General features: G+C 45.1%; 1 protein-coding gene across 4 annotated transcripts; it reads right to left on the reverse strand.

The window, feature by feature from the left end:
• Positions 1–2,928: 2,928 nt before the first annotated feature.
• On the reverse strand, positions 2,929–22,468 carry CLTA (clathrin light chain A). 4 transcript variants are annotated; one of them, XM_060014519.1, is made up of 7 exons: positions 22,145–22,468; positions 15,285–15,322; positions 12,843–12,960; positions 8,722–8,833; positions 5,578–5,631; positions 4,355–4,390; positions 2,929–3,399 (listed from the first exon to the last, which is right to left on the reverse strand). In XM_060014519.1, the coding sequence occupies exons 1-7, from the start codon at positions 22,344–22,346 to the stop codon at positions 3,228–3,230; spliced, it is 732 nt and encodes a 243-aa protein (XP_059870502.1). In that variant the 5' UTR covers positions 22,347–22,468; the 3' UTR covers positions 2,929–3,227. The 4 variants fall into 4 exon arrangements, with proteins under 4 accessions (XP_059870502.1, XP_059870504.1, XP_059870503.1 ...); XM_060014521.1 differs by lacking the exon at positions 5,578–5,631; XM_060014520.1 differs by lacking the exon at positions 4,355–4,390.
• Between the last annotated feature and the right edge of the window lie 264 nt (positions 22,469–22,732).

The raw sequence follows: 22,732 nt of genomic DNA on the forward strand, positions 1-22,732 counted from the left end.
TGGGAATTTCATTATAATTTTTTGAGGAACCTCCATTCTGTTTTCCATAGTGGCTGCACCAGTTTACATTCCCACCAGCAGTGCACAAGGGTTCCCTTTCTCCACCTCCTCTCCAACACTTATTTGTCTTTTTGATAACAGCTATTCTAAGAAATGTGAGGTGGTATCTCATTGTGGTTTTGATTTTCATTTTCCCTGGTGATTAGTGATGTTGAGCACCTTTTCATTTACCCATTGGCCAGCTGTTTGGCTTCTTGGATAAATGTCTATTCAAATCCTCTTATTTTTAAATTGGATTGTTTTTATGCTATTGAGTTGTATGAATTCTTCACATATTTTGGATATGAACCCTTCACTGTATGTATGATTTGCAAATATTTTCTCCCTTTTAGTAGGCTGTCTTTTCGTTTTGTCGATGGTTTCTTTTGCTGTGCAGAAGCTTTTTAGTTTGATGTAGTCCCAGTTATTTTTGCTCTTGTTGCCTTTGCTTTTGGCATCAAATCCAAAAAAATCATCACAAGACTGATGTCAGGGAGCTTATACTGCCTGTGTCTTCTAGGATTTTTATGGTTTCAGGCCTTATAGTCAAGTCTTTAATCCATTTTGAGTTTATTAATTTTTCCAATCCATGAGCTTGGGGTCTGTCTTTAGTTTCTTTCATCGGTGTCTGATACTTTTCAGTGTACAGTTTTTTCACCTCCTTGGTTATACTTATTCCTAGGTGTTCTATTCTTTTTGATGTAATTGTAAACGGGACTGTTCTCTTTCTGATAGTTCGTTATTAGTGTACAGAAATGCAACAAATTTCTGTATACTAATTTTGTATCTTACAACGTAATTCATTTATTAGTAGTTATTAGTAACAGGTTTTTGGTGGAGTCTTTAGGGTTTTTTATATATAAAATCATGTAATCTGCAAATAGTGACAGTTTTATTTCTTCCTTTCCAACGTGGATGCCTTTTATTTTCTTGCCTAAGCGCTCTGGCTAGTACTTCCAATAATACTATGTTGAATCCATTTAAAATTTGACATAAAAATCAAAGTGGTCCCAAGAAAGAGGTTTGAAACTAAATACTGAGCACTCACTGAGTTTCTGAACCAACTCCTTCCTTTTTATGAAGCCCCATGTGAGTAATGTAGGCATTAGAAACAATCCAAAGCTACTACTGCCACCTCAAAACTTAAGAGGCTTACACGGTAATCATTTTCTCTCATGGTTTCTGTGGGTCAGGAATTTTGGAAAGGCTTTACCTGGCAATTCCGACTCAGGGCATCAGATGCACGTGCAGTTAGACAGTGGCTGGAGCTGGAATAGGAGGTTGGAATAGGGCTGGCCATGCATCTCTCTTTGCTTGTAGTTTCCAGGTCTCTCCACGTTGGTTGATTTGGGCTTCCTCATAGCATGGTGGCTTCAGGATTGTAGAACTTTTTACATGGTGGCTCAAGGACTACCAGCTTGTGTGTTCCAACAAACCAGCCGTAAGCTGTGTTGCCTTTTACAACCTAGCCTTGGATGCATATAGCATTACTTTTGTCATATTATCCAGTCACCTCTTGATTTCGAGAAAGTCAGACTTTACTGACATCTGATTAACGGCCACATCCACCCTCAAGAAGCCCATCCTGTGTGGGAGGCAAGACAAGTCCAAATGACACCAAGACAATATCAAAAGGTAAGCTGTTGCACGTAGAGGGCCATGGGAGCTCAGGGGAAAGGAAAGGCATTACGGAGGTGGCCTTTCAGCTAGTTCTTAAACCAGATTTCAACATTTTCAAGGGCATTAAGCAAGGCCCAGGAGCAACTAATGGTTGGTGAACAACAGCAAGTGATTGCTTGATTGCAAGCAGAGGTGGCTAAAGGGGAGGAATAGCAAAGAGGCCAGAAATGCGGGCCAGATCAAGGAATGCCCAACTAAGACGCTTGGAGAGGGGAAGGTAGGCAGAAAAGTAAATGTTCCTCTCCCTTCCAGACATAATTACCATAGGAGAGATGGTGGACTTTCCTTCTCGGCAATGGCAAGACCTACCCCTGCTCCACCTCCTGAATGTGGCATTACATCAATCTCCAACTTGGACTAGTATCAGGTAACCATTAGTAGCAGATTTCTGAAATACAGCTTTATCAGTCACTCGAACCATCACCTAAAATGTGACAGGTTCTGAGAGCAAATAATGAATGTGTTGATGCCTGAATGGAACACAGTCTCCTACAGGCACCTATTGTGTGGATCAGTGTGGTCCAGAACATTCTATGATGATGTAAATGTTCTATAATCTGCCCTGTGCAGTCCGAATGCTACCTAACTACATGTGGCCACAGAGCATATGAAATGGAGCTAGGGGCTAGAATTGTATTTTTAATTCTGATTGACTTAAATAGCCACCTGTGGCTACTGTACTGGCCAGCAAGGTCTAGATGAAGGACTTGACAATAGAAATATTAGCAAAGTGCTAAGGATGGCACAGATCCCAGTGTGTGCTACAGGGATTCCGAGTTAATGGGGCCAGCCACATTCATGCCATCCTGACTCAGGTTTACTGGCTGAATCCAGAGGAGTAAGGGTCTCACTAGCTTTATTTCCCAGAGAGACCCCTGCTGAAATATACTATCCAAGATCCTACGGTAAGGGACCGTGACAAACAAGAGCCACCTGGGAGAAAATGTCTAGGGTGGTGTGGGGATTCAAAGCTCTTATCTTTGGTGGGCAATAAGGGGTTAACTTTTAGCCAAGGAACTCCCTTTTCAATGGAAACTTCCACAGACTCCTACTATAGACAACAGACTCCTACTATAGACAATAGAAACTCAGAGCTATTTTAGTTCAAGGCAGGGGTTGGCACCCAGTGGCTGTGCCTCAGCCCTAGAAAGGATAAAAGGAAATTCCTCACCAACCTCACTCCCAACTGCAGCATATCTTGTGGTCAATAATGAAGCTTCATGTTTGTTTATTGTCTGAAACAGAAATTTATTCTCAGAGTAACGCACGAAAGCATAGGTTGAGGCTGCCATTGGGAGGCTTCCCCTCCCTTCCTCCGCCACCTCCCCTCCTCTTTGAATGCCAGGGACAACACAGTTGAAGGAAACATGCAATCACAAACAATGATCAACTCTAAAGACAAAAGGTTTGGTCCAAAAGAACTCAACATAATTAATCCAATTACCGTGAAGAGCTTCACTGAGTAGGATTAAGATATTGCAGATGTAGTGTTTCCACAGGGCGGCTCTTCAGTGCACCAGGGGGGCCTGCTTGAGGGAGATGAGGACAGAACGCATGCGGGAGACATCTTTGGCCTGCTTGCTGGACTTGGGGTTAAAGTCACACAGCCGGGCCACCCGCTCCCACTCAGTGCCTGGGGACGACTCTTCAATGTCATTTACAAAGGCTTCTTCTGCTGCCCTGGAAGCAACAAAAGATGTTGGTTTAATGTAGAATCCTTGGTAGCTACCTGGCAGCTGCCCTGTTATGAAAGCAACTGCCTCTTTATGCCTGACTTGATGGCATTCTGGTTTTCCAAAGAGTAACAGCCCCTGGCCCAGGTCAGACTCGGGAGCATACACATGGCCAGCTTTCCTAGGCACAGGGGGCCCGGACTGCTGTGTAAAATGTTGGAATACAGGTGTTTGGTTCAGGACTCACTCTCTCTGTTGATACAGAGAATTTAAAAAGCCAGTCCTTAGCCAGCTACTCACCGCCTTCATTAGCAAGGGCAAAGCAGCAGGCTGGCCAAGAACTTGAACAGCAGTTTATGTTGGGCTGTACTGAGTTTCAAGTAAATTTAGAGACCTCCAAAGAAGCCCACAGGTCACTGCACAATAGCCTCTGGATTTATTCCTAAGGCTGGAGAGAAATAGGGCAGCTCAAAAGGAATTCAAGACAAAGCTCCCATGCTAGCAGGCACTAGAGACTAAAGCCATTCTGGAAGGGGTTTGTTAGGACATTCTCCTCAGCCAAAAGTTTGCCATTTTCCCTCCAGCCGGGTACCATGGGCCTCTTGGGGCACTCTGGCAGGGGTGGGCGCCCAATGGCTGAGAGCCAAGCAGTGTGAACTACTTTTTGGTAGGATGCTGCTCCAACATTTTTTCACACCAAGGTCAGCCCATCCCCAGCTGGGAGCTAACTTGTAGGAGCTACAGCCTAAAAGGACAATGCTAAGAGGAGGGAAGACACACTACTTCATCTACTCCAACAGGCATCACAGGCAAAGCGAAAGCAATGGAGATGACTGGTCTGTGGGGACAGAGGGGTGGCACTCTCACAGGGATGGCCGTGGCAAACACCGCTGAAGCCCAGAGCCACTACAACACTGCGACTTCATGGCACACACAGGGGCAGTGAGAAAGGTTTACTTAACTGTTCTAGGCTGTAGCAAGGATGGTTTATGTTTGTGCTTAAAGGTGAAGAGAAGAAAAGAAATAAGAAAAACTTTAGGTCAGATACAGAAAATGAGAATGAGCTCAATGCAGATGGTCAGTAAGCTAGACATGCCCTTGCCACTCTGTACTCTTGGGGACGTGCGGCTGGCTTTGCTGGGCCACCCTGCTGCCCAGCAAACCCAGACTTGACTTTTCCAGTCTCCATTTCTACTCCAGAGAGAATGTGCAAAAAGTAAATCCAACACCACCTGTAAGTCCAGCATTTCACAAGTCTCATTGCAAATGCACCCACGGGCCCAGGAAACCCAGCTCTATCTCCTAACGGGATGAAGGGCTCAAGGTCATGCACCGTAAGAGGCTCTACAGACCTGAGCCTGTTGTCTAGTCTTCCCACAAGTTCCTCACTTCCTTCATTCCACCCTCATCTCCCTTACATCAAAAGGCTAGTCCTAATTTTCAAGGAGGAAACAAGCAATTCAGCAATACTGCTTTGACAACAGAAATCCTTAAACCAAAACAAAACAACACTTTTCCAGAGAGGTTGCAGTTTTCTTTAGCAGGAAAAGCCACAGTGGCCTGTGTCATACAGCTCTGGCTATCTCAACCTCAAAGCTGGGGGTCTCTTTATGCCAGAGTGGGGGACAGGGCATCAGAAGCTGGCCACTAAACAACAATTTCTGGTAGGAGACCACAGAGGAACAATTACAGACCCCACGGGAGACTGCCCCCTCTGCTGACTCTTCTGCCCCAACCCCACATTCTTCAAAGGAACCCAGTGTAGAAAATGCTGCTTGCACTGGTTCCTAACCCAGGGCTTCTTCCCCCTCCCCAGGTGGGGACACTCCCCCTTCCCACCTGGGGCAGGGAGGCAGCAGTGGCAGCAGCAACAAGAGGTCAGAGCCCTCCCCAGTCCCAAAGCCTTCCCAGACGAGATCACGAATGACTCACATTTTGAAAGTGAGTTAGCTTCCTTCCCTCCAAACCCCAAAATGAAAAATGGCAACCAGAGTTGCAGGGAGTCGTGGTTCTGTGAGACAATCAATGGAACATTCCCGCAGCTTATCAACTCTTAGGCAGCCCCCACAGTGCCAGTTTGAAATAATTTTAAAAGCAAAGCAACTTGTGACATAAAAGGAGCATTAACTATAAACAAAAAGTAGGAACAATCAAGACAAGAAAAGGAATTAGTTTTGCAACATACACATAACCAATCACGTCAGCGAAGGGTTGTTTGTAGAAAGCTTCATCTGCCACCCTAGACAGCAAGAGGTCCAAAAGGCAGGCAAGCAGGCAGGAAAAAAGAGAGAACATTGAGAAGCAGAAACATCTCAAATCCACAATAGAGGCACGACTGTGCTCTGGGGAGCTGCTCCCAAGGCTCCATCCTAACTGAGTGAGGCTTCCAGCACCAGACACTCCAGCAGGTGAGGCTTCCTACTGGCCTTCCCCGCGGGATTCTCCAGGGTAAGTGCTGCCAGCTTCATCCCCAGGCCTTACCCCAGCAACCACCAGCATTTCCTAGGTACCCACTTATGGGCTGAGCCCTCTGATAGACATTGTGTCCATTTCATCCTCAACCCCAAACAACCCAGGACGCTGCGTGTTCTCCCCGCACTTTACAGATGACGTGATAGGGAAGGGAGGCCTCGAGATGAAGCAACCTGTTTGGCAACAAGTAGCAACAAGGGTGGCAGAACTCACAACCAAGGCGGTCTGGCTCTTTTCACTGTAAGTTACTGCTGCTCCCCAGCTGGTGTGCGCTCGGGAGGCCACGCCTCCTTCCCGCCAGCCTCAGTAAACACCACGGGGCACAAACGCTGCCAGACACCAGGAACGCTAGGGCCCAAAGCCAGCTTAATCTTGGATTATCCGACTACTGCTTCCCCACACTGACTAGCTGGGACCAACTGCCAGTATCCTGGGAACATAGATGGTCATTTCAAAATGCCCACCTTTGAAAAAAGAGGAGCTGGAGGCAAGCAGTGAGAAGACCTGCAGACAAGGGTCCTGGCTCTGGCGTACTGTGTGTCCCTGAACACAACTGTCAGTCCGCTCAGTCCCTGCCAGACTCGACTGCTTTGACAACGTACAGCCCAGAAGCCAGAACTTCGTCCCCCGTTCACTCTCACATGGGAATGGACCAAAATGGCAACTCTGGGACAAGAAGGAAAGGGGGGCAAGCTGGGTGGACAAGTTCACAAAGCAGGGGACAGGCTGAATCCCTGGGCCCAGCCAGCCCCCCTCATCCAGCATGGGTGGGCAGGGAACCTCCCTCAATGAGTCTTACCCTCTCCTTTACCCAGTGGGTTTGGGGCACAGGAGTGGGAGGAACCCTTTAAGGACAGTCATGCCTGGTCATTAACCTAAGCTCCCATATTTATTTGAAGGGAAATCCTAGTAATTTTATTTTTAAACTCACATACCCTTGCTTCTCTCCCATTCTGGTTTATACATAGGAGGTGTTTTGTGGAAATTTAAAGAAAGCAAAAAGAACAGCCTGATTGTAACTCCAAATAAGTCAGCAGGAAAACAGAGTAGTTTGTGGGCACAATGAGTGGGAGGGAAAGGAAAGGCAGGCCAGCTTGTAAACCCATAATCCTTTTAGTTTACACACAGGGCTAAACCTAGTCAATTTCAACTTGTGCTTGCCTCTGCTGGGAGAGAATAAAGGTTTAATGACTCCTGTTCAAAGCATTACTGAGACAACAAAAGCTTGCTGTCAGGCTTTTGCTCCTTTGCAGCTAGCCCGAGAGGAAGGAGCTGTTGGTGACAGGACAGCACAGCTCCATCGAGGCTACAGCCCCAGAACAAAAGGGAAACCACACACGAAAACTCAGCTGGCCCTTCCACCTACTTAGAGCGGACTGAAAGCAGCAATCCTCAGGCAAGGCAGGAAGGGGACTCCACACCTGGAGGGTCAGCCTGGTTTTACCAAGTACTTCGGAGCAGATGCACGGCCTGAGGCAACTCGCCAAGGTAAATAGGGCCTCACAGGGTTCCTGCACCAAGCACCCATCCATCCTTCTTTAGAAATCTGAACTTGCATCTGGGGGAAATCATCCTGAATGAGCACAGGATTAAGGAACCTGGACCTGTCAGCACTTCAAACTGACCACAATCTCACAGCAGAAGCCCCGGCAGCTAACGCTACTACCCTCAGCAACTCAACCCCGACCAGAGGGCCGCCCCACCATACTTGTCACAAAACTTCAAATGGAACCTGACAGGCACGCATGCCCCATAGGAAGGTGGCCAGGACAGAGGCTCGAGGCAGTGACAGAACCAAGAATGGGCAACGGGAGACAGGTAGTCGAAGGCTGCTGCACAAACAGTCCATCTGTTCTGCCGTAGCCGCCCCACGACAGCAGAAACTGTCTGGCAAAGAGGTTAGCTCCCTCTCTTCTGGCAGATTTCCACTTAAGAGCTGCCAGAGACAAGGGTACTTAAACCCACTCCTGCCTCTGAGAACAAGGACCCAAGGCTCTTTACCATGAAAATTACAAACAGCCCCAGGCCGAGTCTAACCTATCTTTTACACTTAAGTGGGTGGAGTGACTATGAAGTGAAAGCCAGTTCCCAGTCTCCAGTCTCACAGGGGAAGCAAGCCCATCGGCCTGTGCCCAGGTGAGCAGTGCTGCCCCCATCTCTCTTTCTGAGCTGCTTCCAAGTGGACTCTGAGCACGGAGCATTTAAAGACCACAGCTGCTGGTCGGTGGTGAAGGAGAATGACTGCTTACTCCCTACAACTACTTAACCTTCAGTAAGTGAGTAAATCCTGAAAAGAGCATTTTTAAAAAGTCAACTCAAGATTTTCTTAGACACAGATAATAAGCACCCAGAGAACCCTTAATTCTGAAGTCACTGTGTTGGAAAATCTTGGCTACCTAATGACGAAACACACATCCCTACTACTGGACCCTTTGGGGAGCAGCCCTCAGAGGCAGGGGATGCGACATGACTGAGTCTATAATCACCTCCAAAGTACTGAGATCCTGGAATAGTCCTGAAAGTGGCCTTTCATTCCAGGGTTACATTTTTTACACGTGGACTTGATCCCGTGAGATGACACTTCCTTCTGCAGAATCATACCATTACAGGCAGCGCATACTAACCAAACTCTCAGCTGCAGAGCTAGACTCACTACAACTAGTGTGGCAAAAAAACAGGCTGAATTACTCACAAGATCCAAGAGACTTGTAACCCTTACGTTTCAAGTATATTTTTGAAAACCTGCAAAGACATTTCACACTAAAAGACGCGGCAGCTGAAAACCTACACTGGCTGGTGGAAACGGACCTGATTTTGTCTTGGCAAACGAGCTGTTCTAGAAGCAGTACGGACTGACCTGTTATTCGCTTTCGTCTTCTGTAGCTGCTCGTCCTGCCTCGCATACCACTCATCCAGCTCCTTTATTGCTTTTTCTTTCCACTCTGCTTCCTGCTTCCGAGAATTGGCATCTTTGAAGGGAAGGAAAAGAAAGACGATACAAATGAGGCGAAATGCAAATTGAAGTCCGCTTCACCGTGTATTTGGGCTTATTAATCTCATGCTGTGTGCAGGCGCATGTGTGTGTTGGAGGGAGAACACTCGGGAGGGAAGATAAAATTCTCTTTTCCCTGATTGTATGTCCAGCTCTCGATCTCAGCAATTCTATCCAAAGTGTTTCACCACCATTTATCCCAGTCCACCTACACGTTAGTGGATCACTAGTTTGGGGTTTTTTTTTTGAGGTGGGGGAGAGGTGGAAATACTGACTTTTAATTTTAAAAAAGGCTTTTGGGACACCAACTGGGGAAAAAGCAATTACAGGTGATTCTTTAATGATGCTGCCAGTTCAGGGTGGACTATTCATATTAAATAATCTTTTAATAAAATCTCCTCACAAACTATATTCCACACAGGTTGGACAATTAATGGTAGATGCACATCTATGAAGCAAGGAGCTATGAGAAAAATTATCAGAGGTAGAGATGATTCCAGAAGCAGGAAACAGTAGGGTATAGATGGAATTGAGGGGAGCACAAAATATCTACTCCCGCTTAGGCCACAGAGCGAGTCTGTGGCAGAGCTAGGGCAGAACTAAAGGAGAAACTCCAATGCGGAGAACTGTGGGGGGAGAGGTGAGGGTCGTCATTAACAGCTATCCAAAAGGTTCTAGGTGAGAGAGAAAAAGCACACCTAGCAGGTGTGCCAGATTGGGTTCTCACCCACAAAGTTTCTCAGGACTAAATACGAGTTTCCCTAAGATACTAAAAGAAACTTGTCAGTAAATGGTAGAGAGAAGGAAATACAGGTCATACTTTTGCCACAGTTGACACCGGAAGTCACCCTAATACCTAAACTTTAAGCACATTCTTAAGGATGTCCTCTCTGGCAGGTGTTTTACAGACATCTCATTTAATCTTTACAACAATCCCAAGAAGGTAAACTAGTCCCATATTCAGCAGTGAGAAAAGCTACAGCTCCGCAAGTTTGAGTAACGTTCCCAAAGGTTATAATAAGTGGCAGAGCCAAGATTCACACCCAGGTCTGACTCTAAAGCTCACACATTCTTACTTCACTGTGCTGCCTCCAAAGAGAGGGACGAGGGACGGAAAGAGAGGCAGGCCCAGCAACAGTCACAGATGTGACCAGCAGATGGGCATCAGTGATCCAGAGCCCAACCTGTAATGAGTGTCCTTGAGGAGCAAAGTACAAAGCAAACAACTTCTTGAAGGGAAGAAAGTAAGCATTCAGGGGCAATTTTAGGCCCTTTGCAAGAAAGGTCTTGTAGTAACAACCTGCAGAAGACTTTGTAACTACTAGAAGTAACTTGGTAGCAGCTAGAAACTCCCGCAAACTTTCAGATTATAAAGAACTTTTTACCCTGTTATCTAACTTATCAGAAGGTGACATACTGGCTCAGGAGGAGAATTATTTCACTCAAATTTTCCACTGATGACTCAAGTATACACAGTAAACTTGTGATGTGTGTCTGTCCATGGCATTAAGTGTATGTGGAATGGAGGGTGCTGTGATGCAGGGAGAGATGCCGTGGGCCGATGGTGCCCTGTGGACAAGAAACTGAAAAAACTTTAAAGAATAAGGTCTCCTTTTCAGGAGTTGTGAAATTACTTCCAAAGAATTACTTTTTGATTGGAGAGTATTTTCTTTCTGTATAGTCTAATGATCATTTTACTGCATAAAATAGTTCCTTTAAATCGTCTTCTTTTATAAATTTATGAAGTGACACTGGCAATAAGAATTTAGAATTCTTAAACACTTAGCTTGATGGAACAAAGATCCAAGCTGTAATACAGCGTCTCTGAATCTGGGAGGGAGAAGGGAGAGGAGAGGGTGAAAAATCCTCTTAGAGAGCAGGGTACACTGACAGCTGTCTTCTCTGGCCATACGCATTAATGTTCACAGAAAATTATTGGAAAACGTAGCACACAGCTAAGCTTAAGACCATGGACATTGCTTCTCTATTTTTAGCATCTTGCACTTTCTCACAGTTCTTGCAACAGAAAAATGTGAAACTGCAGAAACACCTAATTCACGGACCAGTTTAATTCGATTCTACTGGAATGCGAGGCCAAATGTTTGACTTCCCTCAGGAAGGCAACATGAGTTAAGAAAATAGCACTTCATGGAATATTCCCAAAGGGCCCAATTTGATAACTGAAAAAGAAAATGACATTTTTCCAGACACCAAAGTGTATGCTCCTCCATGGAGAAGACAACTTTGCTAAACTTTGGGGAAAGAGAAAAGATAAAGCTGGGTTCTGCATCATGAAAAAGACTCCAGTAGTACTAATACCTGCTAAGTCTTGCCTCTAAGTCTACTCAGAAGAGATGCTCAAAGAAGAACAAGCAAGGACCAAGGCTGTCTGCACCATGAATACCTATCTTCATCTTTCTAAAGCTGCACTATCCAGTACAGTGGCTACTAGCCTCATGTGGCCATTTAAATTTATTAAAATTAAATAAAATTTAAAACTCAGTTTCTCAGACATAATAGCCACATACAGTTAGTGGCTACCATACAGAACAGCACAGATATAGAACATTTCCATCATCAAAGAAACTACTATTGGATACTGCTGTAAAGGTTAAACGTAAGTGTGCCCTCTGTTCTGAAAGCCACAGAAACTGGGCTGGAGAGACACTAATTGGCTGTATTATCTGGGTCAATTCCTTTCCTATTTCTAGGTGTCCTTTCCTATTTCTACACCATCTAAGTCATGTTTTCACTAGTTCAGCGATTCTCAAGAAGGAATAATAATGCTGACACTGTGGTAACACAGAAGCATGTTGCTATTTCTAGTTGTACAATAAAATATTTAGGCATGATGTATGTGGTGGTGTCTATATCTTAAAGTGAATCAGGAAAAAAATTATGTGTATATTCACAATACACATATAAATGTATGCACATGTTGAGTGTATAAAACATACACATACATGCCTCATTTATACAAAGACAACCCAATATGGCAAAATGTTCATTACTGAATCTGGAGGAAGGGGCACACATGTTTGTTTTACTCTATTCTGTGTCTGAAATTTTAATAAAAAATTGAGAAAAGAATACCCTCTGGATAACACCCCCCCCCCCACCTCTGCCACACCTTTCCAACCCACGTGTACAGATACCAAGTCTCTCCCGATCTTGACCAATAGCTGACACTCCATGGAGAAGGCTCTTCAGCAAAGGCCAGGCTGGCTAGCACTGATTCTCAGGCTCAGCCTGCCCCTCAAGATGGCGTACACTAAATGCAATGCGGCTGAAGGGATGGGTATGGATTCTGAAGCAGAGCAGACTTAAGCTGAAATTCTGACTCCACCACTTATAGCCGTGGTGATCCAAAAACTTACTCTTCCTCTGATCCTCACTTTCCTCACCCACAAAAAGTAAAAACTTACAGGAATATTAGGGTAAGAAAACCAAATTGTACATATTACCTAACATCTTTCACATTTTCCTCTCAAGCATTACTTTAAATCCAGCCTTCAAATGGTAAATGGACTGTGCAGTCCCTCACATGGATATGATACCTTCAGGTTTACAAAGCACTCTCATAAATACCATCTCAGACTACCCTTGGGGTTAATAACACTGATCTTACTTCACAGATGAAACAGATTCTGTAAGGTTTGAGCAACCAAGTGCCCACAGCTGATAAGTTACCGCTGAGCCTGGAGCCCAGTCTTTCACTCCAAGTCCAAGGCTCTTTCCACAGCACCACTCTGCCCTTCCTGAGAGGAGAGATGCACTGTGGCTCTCCGGGCTGCCCGAATCCCCACACAGCGGCCTGTGATTAAGCATCTCCATGTGGTGGCCTTGTGACCTTGTTGGGAAAGATACCTTCCCCAAAACTGTACAAGAACATTATGGCTAATTCATGTTAAAAAGGGATAAAAGTAGAGTCAAGGTCAACTATTCCACTGAAAACAGATACCCAAAGACAGAAAGGGATTCCTTACCAAGGGCTTCCAAGCGTTCCGTTTGCTCTTCTCTCCATTTACGGATACTTTCAGGCTCTGACTGCAATCGATCCACTTGTGAAATAGCTGCATAACTGTCTGTTGGCCCATTACTCTCCTTAACACAAAACACAGTTGTGCTCTATCAGTACCAAAACCTCCTCCCAGAAATGCGCTTCACCCAGGTTAGAACCGCTGTTTATGTGCAACACTGATGGCTGTGGTAAATGTAAAGGATTACCTTACGAGCACCACCACCACCTTACGTGCCAATAGGGAGCTTTCAACATTATGCACTCAATCCTTGCAATCCACAAGGGAGCCTGAGTAGTTCTTATCCTGTTAATAAATGGGACTTGAGTGGGAGATGGGAAAGCTGGGGAAGTGAGTAATGGACTTACTAGGAAACAGTGTGATCAGTTTTATTTTCCTTACTTGACACAGAGATTGTGATATCTTCAAAGTAACAAAGGTAAATACACAGCACGGCAAGGCCTAGAATCTGACACTTCTAAATGTTATTATACAATACAGGGAAAAGTACACTTCATACCACCTAATCAAAATATAGTGAATTCTAGGAAAAAGAGAGTCCAAAAGAAAATGTATAGTTACTACAGTCACACCAAAGAAAATAAAAAGGCAGGCCAATGTGAGTCACAGCGTATGGGGAGGGGAGGGAGACACACAGGTTCTTTATAGTGGTTAAGATTTGGAAGCTAATAAATAAATTGATAAAGATTCAAAAAGAATCTAATCTTTATAGAATTATCTCACCTACTGAACTAGGGAATATTACCAGCTTAACCAGACTATAAACAAAGATGGAAAGAAAATTATTTACAGTAGTATTAGTAACTAACTTATTGTTAGTACTTTCCATGTTTCAGCCACATAAAAGCTTTATCTCCCAAACACCTTACAAGTCAAATTTTTATTCCCATGTCAGCAGTTGGGGGATTAAACTGAGGCGCAGAGAAATGACATGTCCAAATTCACAGCTAGTAAGGGATAAAGCCAGGACTGAACCCCATTCCATCTCACTCTAAAGACCAAGCTCTAAACCAGGGACTGGAAACTATAGCCAGCTCAGCCACCTGTTTTTGTAATTAAATTTTACTGAAACAGAGCTATGCCCATTCGTTTACATACTGTCTACAGATGCCTTCATGTTACAGCAACAGAATAGGTTGACAGAGACCTTATGACCCACAAAGCTTAAAATGTTTACTATCTGGTCCTTTACAGCAAAAGTTAGTCCACCTTTGGCTTAAACCAATTAGACTAATCTCATCCTTCCTGACAGTTAACTGGTTGAAGGGTGAGCAGAAACCCAGGCAGAAGCAAAGCACCACGCTATTTCCCCAGGCTACAGTGATTACTTCCATCTGGTCAAGAGGGAAACACAGGACTTTTGTTGAGTGGTTGGGAGAAACCTCCATGTTGTTCTAGATAGTATGACATGCACATGTGAGACCCGGAAGTGCTGTAGCCATTCTGCCACCGTGAAAGAGTATAAAACTGCACACTCAGCTGGCAGAACCAGAGTCCTAGAGGAACTGAGTCGGAATCCAGGTCCGAGGACCCCTAGCCTATCTCAGAGTTCTTTCAATTATATGAGCTAGTGAATTCTCTCTATTTAAGCCAATGCAAGTTGGGCTGGTGACCAAAAACTCAGTGATACAGAGGGAAAATAATGGTAGTTGTCACAAATACCAGCCACCCCCCACCCTCAAGACAATCTAAAAGCTGAAAAGTTCCAATGCTGCCCCACCACATACTACCTTTGTTACTTTTAGACTCCTGGTTTAACCTCTGTATGCCTCAGTTTATTCATCTGTAAATGGGAATAACAATAGTTCAGGTCCCTCAGATTGTTGTGAGAATTAAAGAAAATTCAATATAAACAGTGCTTGACACTACATGGCACAGTGTTTAAATCAGCCACCGGGGCTTCCCTAATGGCACAGTGGCTGAGAGTCTGCCTGCCGATGCAGGGGACACGGGTTCGTGCCCCGGTCCAGGAAGATCCCACATGCCGTGGAGAGGCTAGGCCGTGAGCCATGGCCGCTGAGCCTGCGCGTCCGGAGCCTGTGCTCTGCTGCGGGAGAGGCCACAACAGTGAGAGGCCCGTGTACCGCAAAAAAAAAAAAAAAAAAAAATCAGCCACCACTGCCACTGCCACCACCACTGCCATCATCATGAAGGGTCATTTCTTGAGAATAAAGTTGGTAACACTAGGGTCAGGTCAATCACATTTTAAAAGACTACTCTATCAATGTTACCTCTCTTCAAATCCTTCCACTTTGGCAGGTAACATACCAGTAACTAATACATCCAGGAAAGTCAAAGGAGTGGGATCCTTTCCAGGTCAGTCAATTCAAATCACAGGAAAGGAAGACTCTCAACACTATCATGCATCATAATCAGAGTACTCTGTACCTGGTAGTATTCGCCATTCATGATTCCTTCAACAGCATCTGCAAGACATAAGATTTCAATCTGTCAATCAGGGCTGGTCATATGCTGGGCCAAAGGGTTACAGAGTATGACACAGTGCTGTAAGTACTCTAAGTTACTATCCCTGTGCTAGATAAACAATGGACAACTTTCTATTTAATGAAATCAAGATGTGCTTACACAAATGACTTCACCAAAATGTGGACAAATCTGTCCAAAAGCTTTTGATAATTGTCTTCTGGCTTAGAGATAACACTTAGAAGCCCGGCAGAAGAGCCTCACAGAGCAACAGTTTCGCTATCAAAGTTCTAAAGAAGGCAAAGGATAAGGGTGGCCCGGAATCCTTCACAGCGAGCAGAGATATGCAGCTTCATATTTAAACCAAGGTGCTTTCTTGGGGTCAGGACTCTCCATCCTTTGGCTAGAACAGGTTTGGCACCTGAGGGTCTACACTTGCGACTTCTTACTAATTCCTCTAGTCTACTTGGAATTAGTCCAGAACAGTAAGCGTTGGGCATACCAAATTAAATTAGTGTTTTCAAGGATGCAAGTTACAAAAACTCAAATTGTATACAATCTGATCTTATTGGCACAATTAATTGTTCATGAGCTAAATGAGAAAGTCCATCTCAGAAATATGAAAAATGTCTAAGACTCAGAGATTATCAATCCATACAGTTCAAAATGGTGGTCCACAGGCTGAACATATTTTATTTAAAATACAAAGCACTAAATCAGGAAATTTCACAAAATCAGGATTCCCAGTGTGTGTGTGTGGGTGTGCAGACAGAAGATCTGGCAACACTGGGCCTGCATTCCTAAATGAAGGCAGGCTTTACGTGCAGCATGCTCTGGACAATTTGCCAGTCCCCACTAGCCCCATTTTTTTTTTTTTAACCCATTCTGTGTGTCACTAATTCAGTTACCTGACTGGCCCAATAAGCATGTGTTTCTAACCCACGCCCTGACCCAACAGCCGCCACTGATACAGCCTGTACCAGGCTGCACACCAGCCCTTTGGAGTGGCTGCTCTGCCTCCCCTTGAAAGCTTCAATACAGGCACCATAAAAATGCAGCGTCCACCTACATATTCTACGTATTCTCTATCTGTTGGCTGACCCGTATTTACTGCCTACTATGTAGGACTTATAGTATTATGTCCAATTGTTTTCAAACTATGATGACCATGTTATTGCATGGGATGGGAGAGGGAAGAGGAGAAAAGAGATGAACCTAAAAGATATAAGAACCCAAGTAGTAAAAGGAATGCAGAGCAGCTAGTGTGGGCCACCATCACAAGGCCCTCAGAAACATCAGAGGTTTTCCTAGAAGCCAGAGGCAGGGTGCTCTCAGTCGCATTCTTTCCTTTGAACAGGCAAAGATTTCATCAAACCACTCCAGTTTTCTTGGTTCCTAACTAATTAAACCCAACTTGAACCGCCTATTTTCCAAATCAACCTCGTTCTCTTGCTTCTCCCAACTACCCTCCTCTTAGCTTTGGGAGTACTGAAAACTTTCATTTCCCCAGCATGCCTCCCTGATACCAAAACATTGTTTTAAAAAAAAAGGAAAATGGAGACAGAAGAAAATGCCACATAATTTCATTACTCAGCCTATTGGTTTCTATTTTTTTACTTTATCTAATGCATACACATAAAATTTCTTCCCGCAAAATGACTCCTATAACAGATGCTTTTTAGTAATCCATTCATCTATATCATTAAATTCTCAACTTTTTTAGTATGAAAACACCTACTACTTACTGCTTCCAATGTGCCAGGCACAATGTTAAACACTTTCTATACATTAAGTTTAATCCTCACAACAAATCTGTATGTATCAGCACTTCACAAACGACCTTAAAATACATGTAGGGTTGGTTCCTTGAGAGGTAAGTAAGGTGTTCTTGAAGGGGCAGATAACTAATGACAGTATTTTCACTCTTAAATTTATTTTTTATGTTTAAGATATATAAGAAAAACATTAAATGCATGTATCATGAGATAATCAGCATTTAAAAAGTGGTGCAATACCTGGGCAAGCAAGAAGTCAGAGGAAGGATCATCAGATAACCTGAGGCATGAAGACAAACCACAGGATCTAAGCACTTACCAACCCATCACAGCTCTGATCCATGTTTCACTTGCTGGTTATCTATCAATCATTTCAACATATTTCTCGTACTTTTCTTAATTTCCTTACTTGTTTTACTCCTATGCTTTATTTATAAAAGTACAAAAATGAGTTTCTTGTAGTTTTTGTTAGTGGCTTTTTTCTACTTTAAGCTGTTCCTGTGCCACCTATCCCTATCATTTTTAAAATATTCTATCAAGTTTTGAAAATGTAAATTTAGCAAAAAACTAATAAAAGTATTTGCAGGGGGCATATTCAATCCTTCCTCAGCAATAAATTTCTTGACATAGAACTGATGGATCACAGAATATATATTCTAAAGACCTCTAAACACCAGACATTTGCTCCCTTTGGTCCACCATTTGTATTTCCAGCATCGCCAAGAGTGCCCCATTTTTCAGACCTTCATTGCTACTAGAGACTGAGTTTTAGCGTGTTTTAAAATTTTTGCTAATCTGATAGCAGGAAAAAAAACCTTCAGGTGGCTTTGTTGTGCCAGTCTTCTGTGAGGTGATCACCTGACATTTGATTTTCTTCTTTACTAAACTGCCTGAGTTTTGCCCATTTTTCTGCAATCTTTTGATTTCTAAGTATTCTTTCTGTATTATTTGTTTTCTCACATTGCAAATATTTTCCCCATTATCTTTTTGTATGGTTTACAATAGTTAATGCCTAGAACTACTTAACTTGTATGAGACACTATCAGGTTTTTTTTCCTTTATGATTTCTCTGTCTGCATTTATGATGAAGGCCTTTCCTACTCTAAGATAAACATTCACTTTTCTTCTACTTAAAAAAGAAAAAAAAAGCCTCTCTTTAATCCACCTGGAATTTATTTTTTTTGAGTAAAATTTAAAAAGTGAGATACGGGACACGGGTTCGAGCCCTGGTCCGGGAAGATCCCACATGCTGCGGAGCAACTAAGCCCATGTGCCACAACTACTGAGCCTGCGCTCTAGAGCCCGAGAGCCACAACTGCTGAAGCCCGCATGCCTAGAGCCCATGCTCCACAACAAGAGAAGCCACCACAATAAGAAGCCTGTGCACCGCAACAAAGAGTAGCCCCTGCTCACCACAACTAGAGAAAGCCCATGTGCAGCAACGAAGACCCAACGCAGCCATAAATAAGTAAGTAAATACTATTTTAAAAAGTGAGATAATTTTAAATCTTCGGGCCTACAATGGCTAGTCTGGCCAGGCCTACGTTTTGGTTAATATATTACAACTAACACACCAACTATCCAGTTAATATTTATTTCAACCCAGGGCCACTGTCAGTAGGAGAGACCTTGGTCACTACCCCAGACACAACATCAGAAGCAATTCTCATCCCATAGCTCTTTCTAAGTCGCATGTTGCCTGTCCTTTAGGTCTGAAGACTCATCCAGACTCACTGGCAAGTGCTTTGAGCTTTTATTAGTTACTGTACTACTGTACTGACATTCAACTGGCTCAAATCAAAGGATCATCTGTTGCTATAGAAACATGTAGAAGAAAGGCCACGCAGGGCCTTGATTTATTAGGACAACTAAGCTAACCAACTTGATGCCCCAGAAGGAAACTTTCTAGGGCATCTCTAGAACTCCAGACACAAACAAGGGCCAGAATAAGTTTCCAGAGATGAAAGACTCTTTATCCCAAACCCACCTTCAACTTCCCATGTTCCCCAACCAATGGAAGTCAAGCAGACCTGGGTCTGAATTCCTGTGGAGTCATGCATTAGCTTGCCACTTTAGGAACCTGGCTTAACTTCCACAACCATCAGTTCTCACCTGAAACAGGATGACACTACCACTCTGCCTGCAGTTACTGCATGGATCTGAAAGTACACAGAGAACCTGGGGCACAGCAAATGTGCAGTATCACTAAGGATCATGCATGCAATTTCCCCGAACTTCCCTCTGCTACCAAGAAAATTACTCTCCACCTCCAGAAAGCTTTCCTTTATGTACCTCTCTTCCTTTGATGAGTGCCTCACTGCCATACTCTCTCAGTAGCTCCTTAATCACCTCTCTTAGCCTCCTCCATCCTCAGCCCTCATGATTGAGGGCTTTTCCTCGGCTCTAGACTCGAGCTGCCTCTTTCCTGACCGTTTGTTCTTACTCAGTATCCCCAAGCCACTTCACTCAGCTGGTTACCTCCCACCTCTAAACTAATGTTCTTCTCCGGATGTCCTAACAACTGAGGGCGCCATCCAAGGCTCAGGCCTAGCCCCTCCTCCATGGGAGTCTTCCCCAAGGCTGGGAGAGTTTAGGTATGTTCCTCTCTCCTCTCTCCTGCCTATATATCTCTGTACGGTAACACATCAGATACAGAGCTCCCTCGTAAAAGCTGTGTCTTCAGCACACCCCAAAGCCTATAGGCTTTGTAACACCTTTCTCACCTCACTCCCAAGTAATAATAGGCAGGGACTGTGTGTAGTCATAACATACCAGGTTCTGTGTGTAAGCACTTTATGGGTGCTCTCCAATATAATCCTAGCAATCCTGTGTGGTGAGTATCCGCACCTTTTACAGAGAAGAAAACTGAGGCAGGGCAGTGGCAGCGATGGTTATGTAAGTTGTCTGAGACCACAAAGCTAAACTCACATTCAAGCAGTCTAGGACAGCACAGAATCTTAACCCCTAGAGAGAGAGAAGAAAAGAGAAAAAGAAAGAAGATAAAGTGTCCAACTAGTGCTCTAATCCTCAAAGGAAGTGCTGAGCATTGCACTATTTTTTTTCTGACCACTGCACTATTACCAACCTCAACTACACTGTCAGAGATCTAGCTTTAAGTCACTAAATGCTTAGTTCACTAAGAAAGTCCTTCCTAGGAACTAAGTCAGCAATTATCCCTTCCTTCCCTTTGCTGAAAGCTTGATGCAGAAGGGATCTGTGTGTCCAGCTCTATTCTTTCCCTTTTACCCCTCCCATCACCAAGATCTGCTGGTTCTATACAGGACCCCTGTACCTGACATTTTTGCACATTCCTTTGTACCTACTGTGTGCCGGACACCCTGCTAGGCACCAGGGATACAACAGTGAGCAAGAGTCAACACTGTCCTTCAATCAGGACAGTCTTCTATGAGTCCTGATACCCCCAACTGTCCTCCCCAGGGCAACCACAACTGCCTTTCAGAAATGACAATCTCTTATTCCACGCCACCCCTGCTTAAACAACTGCAACAGACTATGGCACAGTCTAAGGTGGGGGGACTTGGCGCTCAGCTATTAACTTGCCCTTTTTTCTTAAGCAAGTCGTTTCTCTGCAGGACTCAGTTTTCTCCTTCTATTCAATGAGTGAGATAAACGAAGGATCTAAAAATATTACCATTCTCAGGCAAATGCTGAAGACCTCCCGACAACAACAAAGAAACCCTAATCACCAAAGCCAAATTCATTTTCCGGCCACAGCCTAGTTCAGCCCAACCTGCTTGCTATAAATTGCATTTTCAGGTATACTACCCATTCTCCTGTAGATTCTTATTGGGCAACTGATTTGCTCAGGAGGCAGCACGATGTAGTATAAAAATTCAGGCTGCAAACTAGCGGTCTCCCCACCCCCACTCCCCAAATAGGTTCTGCTTGGCTGAAGACTTGAGATTTCGGAGTCCGAACGGTTTTACGAAGACCACTCACTATTCTAGTGCACCAAAGCCGCAGTCTCCAATACTCCTTATTACCTCACAGCCCGCATGTTTCTCTCATTTATGTTACCTGCCTGGCCCCTTAAGGTCTGAGTTTAGGGTAGCATAAACACCTCTATCTGTCCCACCTGTACCTTGTTCTCCCTTAGCTGGAAAGTTTTTTAAAGAAATGAAAAGCCGCGTCCCGTTTCTTCTAGCTCATTTCCTACTTCCCTATACGATTAAAAAGGTCTCTTAGACTCATCCTTTCCTCCTACCGCCACAATCCAAAGCACTGCACACAGGTAAGGCATTCAGAAGTCAGACTGGCAGCCTGCCACGTGCTCGCTTTCTCTTTTTTGCTGGAGCTTGGCTGGGGAAAGGCCACACTACTTTTTCCCTTCACCTCATGGAAGACCGATCCAGGCTAATCTCAGGTTCTGCTTAAGCAACACTGCCTACCAAAGCTCTTCCCAGAGGAAGGAGAGCTCCAGAAGTCCTAGCAGTGATACCTTCCACAAGCGGTAAAACTCTTGCCCTCTTTGGCCACAGTTTCTCCAGGGCTAGACCATCTTTCTCGCGTTCCCTATTCATTCCTCCTTCCCCCACCCCAACATTCTGTACACCTTAAGTGCTGAAACACTGAACTGCATTGCCATTTTCGTTTCTGTCTCGAAAACGATACCACGATTCTTTTTTTTTTTTTCCCGGCCTTCCTTCCTACTAACTGGTCTGTGTTAGGCTCAGACTGGCCTGTAAGTCTGGCCAAAGTGCGCCAATGCGGCTGTGCCTCTGAGGCCAGGCTCAAGGCACAGCAAATGCTCAATGAAAGATACCTGCATTGAACGGGCTTCTTCGGGCTCCTCAGCTTATCCTATTTTCTTGACTTTTTCCCCCGCCCGTGCCCGGGAGCGCTCAAACACATTCACAGAACGGACCAGGCTTGCCGAGCCTGCGTTTCTGCATGACTGAGCCGGGGTCCCGTTTCCTTTTTGCTTCACCTCTCGCTCAGCGAGGTACAAGACTTACACGGAGCTTCTCAGACCCGCTCCGGGCCGAGTTTCCGGACAAGTGCTCCCGCCCCGAACGCGCCCGCACTCACCCGGACCCCCCGGCGGCTCGCCGTGCGGCTGGGGCCCGTGGGCGCCGCCGTCCAGGATAGCGAAGGCCTCGTCGTTCTCTATGCCCGCAATCTCGCTCTCCTGCTGCGCCAAAAAGGCCGCGGCAGGGTCCTCTTCGCCGGCCACTCCGTTCCCCAGCGCGGGGCCGCTAGCGTGGGCGCCGAACGGATCTAACTCAGCCATGGCGGGCAGTTCAACAGCACGGTCACCGACGTTGAGAGACACACCAACCGACCAGCCAACTCCGCGCCCGGCAGCGGCCGCTGTGGTGGCGACGGATATCAAGCGGGAGGAGGGAGAAGACGGAAGCGGAAACCCTGCCCCAATATCCGGTCGGTCTGGGCTGTGTTGGAGAGCCGAAAAGGTAATAACCAATCAGAGGACAGAAGTGGTTCAAGAGCTAACCAATCAGCCGGAGGAGGGTTGGGCCCCCGAGTGAAGCTCGTGACTCGGGAAACACCTGCGAGGAGGGTGCCGAGGACGGCCGGCCCCCGGCAGGCGGAAGTGCTGCGTGACTTAAAGCAGCTTTGCCTGACCCGCCTTTGTGGCTGGACCGACCCGGGACCGCC

Source organism: Delphinus delphis, chromosome 6 (genome assembly GCF_949987515.2).
Source record: "Delphinus delphis chromosome 6, mDelDel1.2, whole genome shotgun sequence".
Lineage (NCBI taxonomy): Eukaryota > Metazoa > Chordata > Mammalia > Artiodactyla > Delphinidae > Delphinus > Delphinus delphis.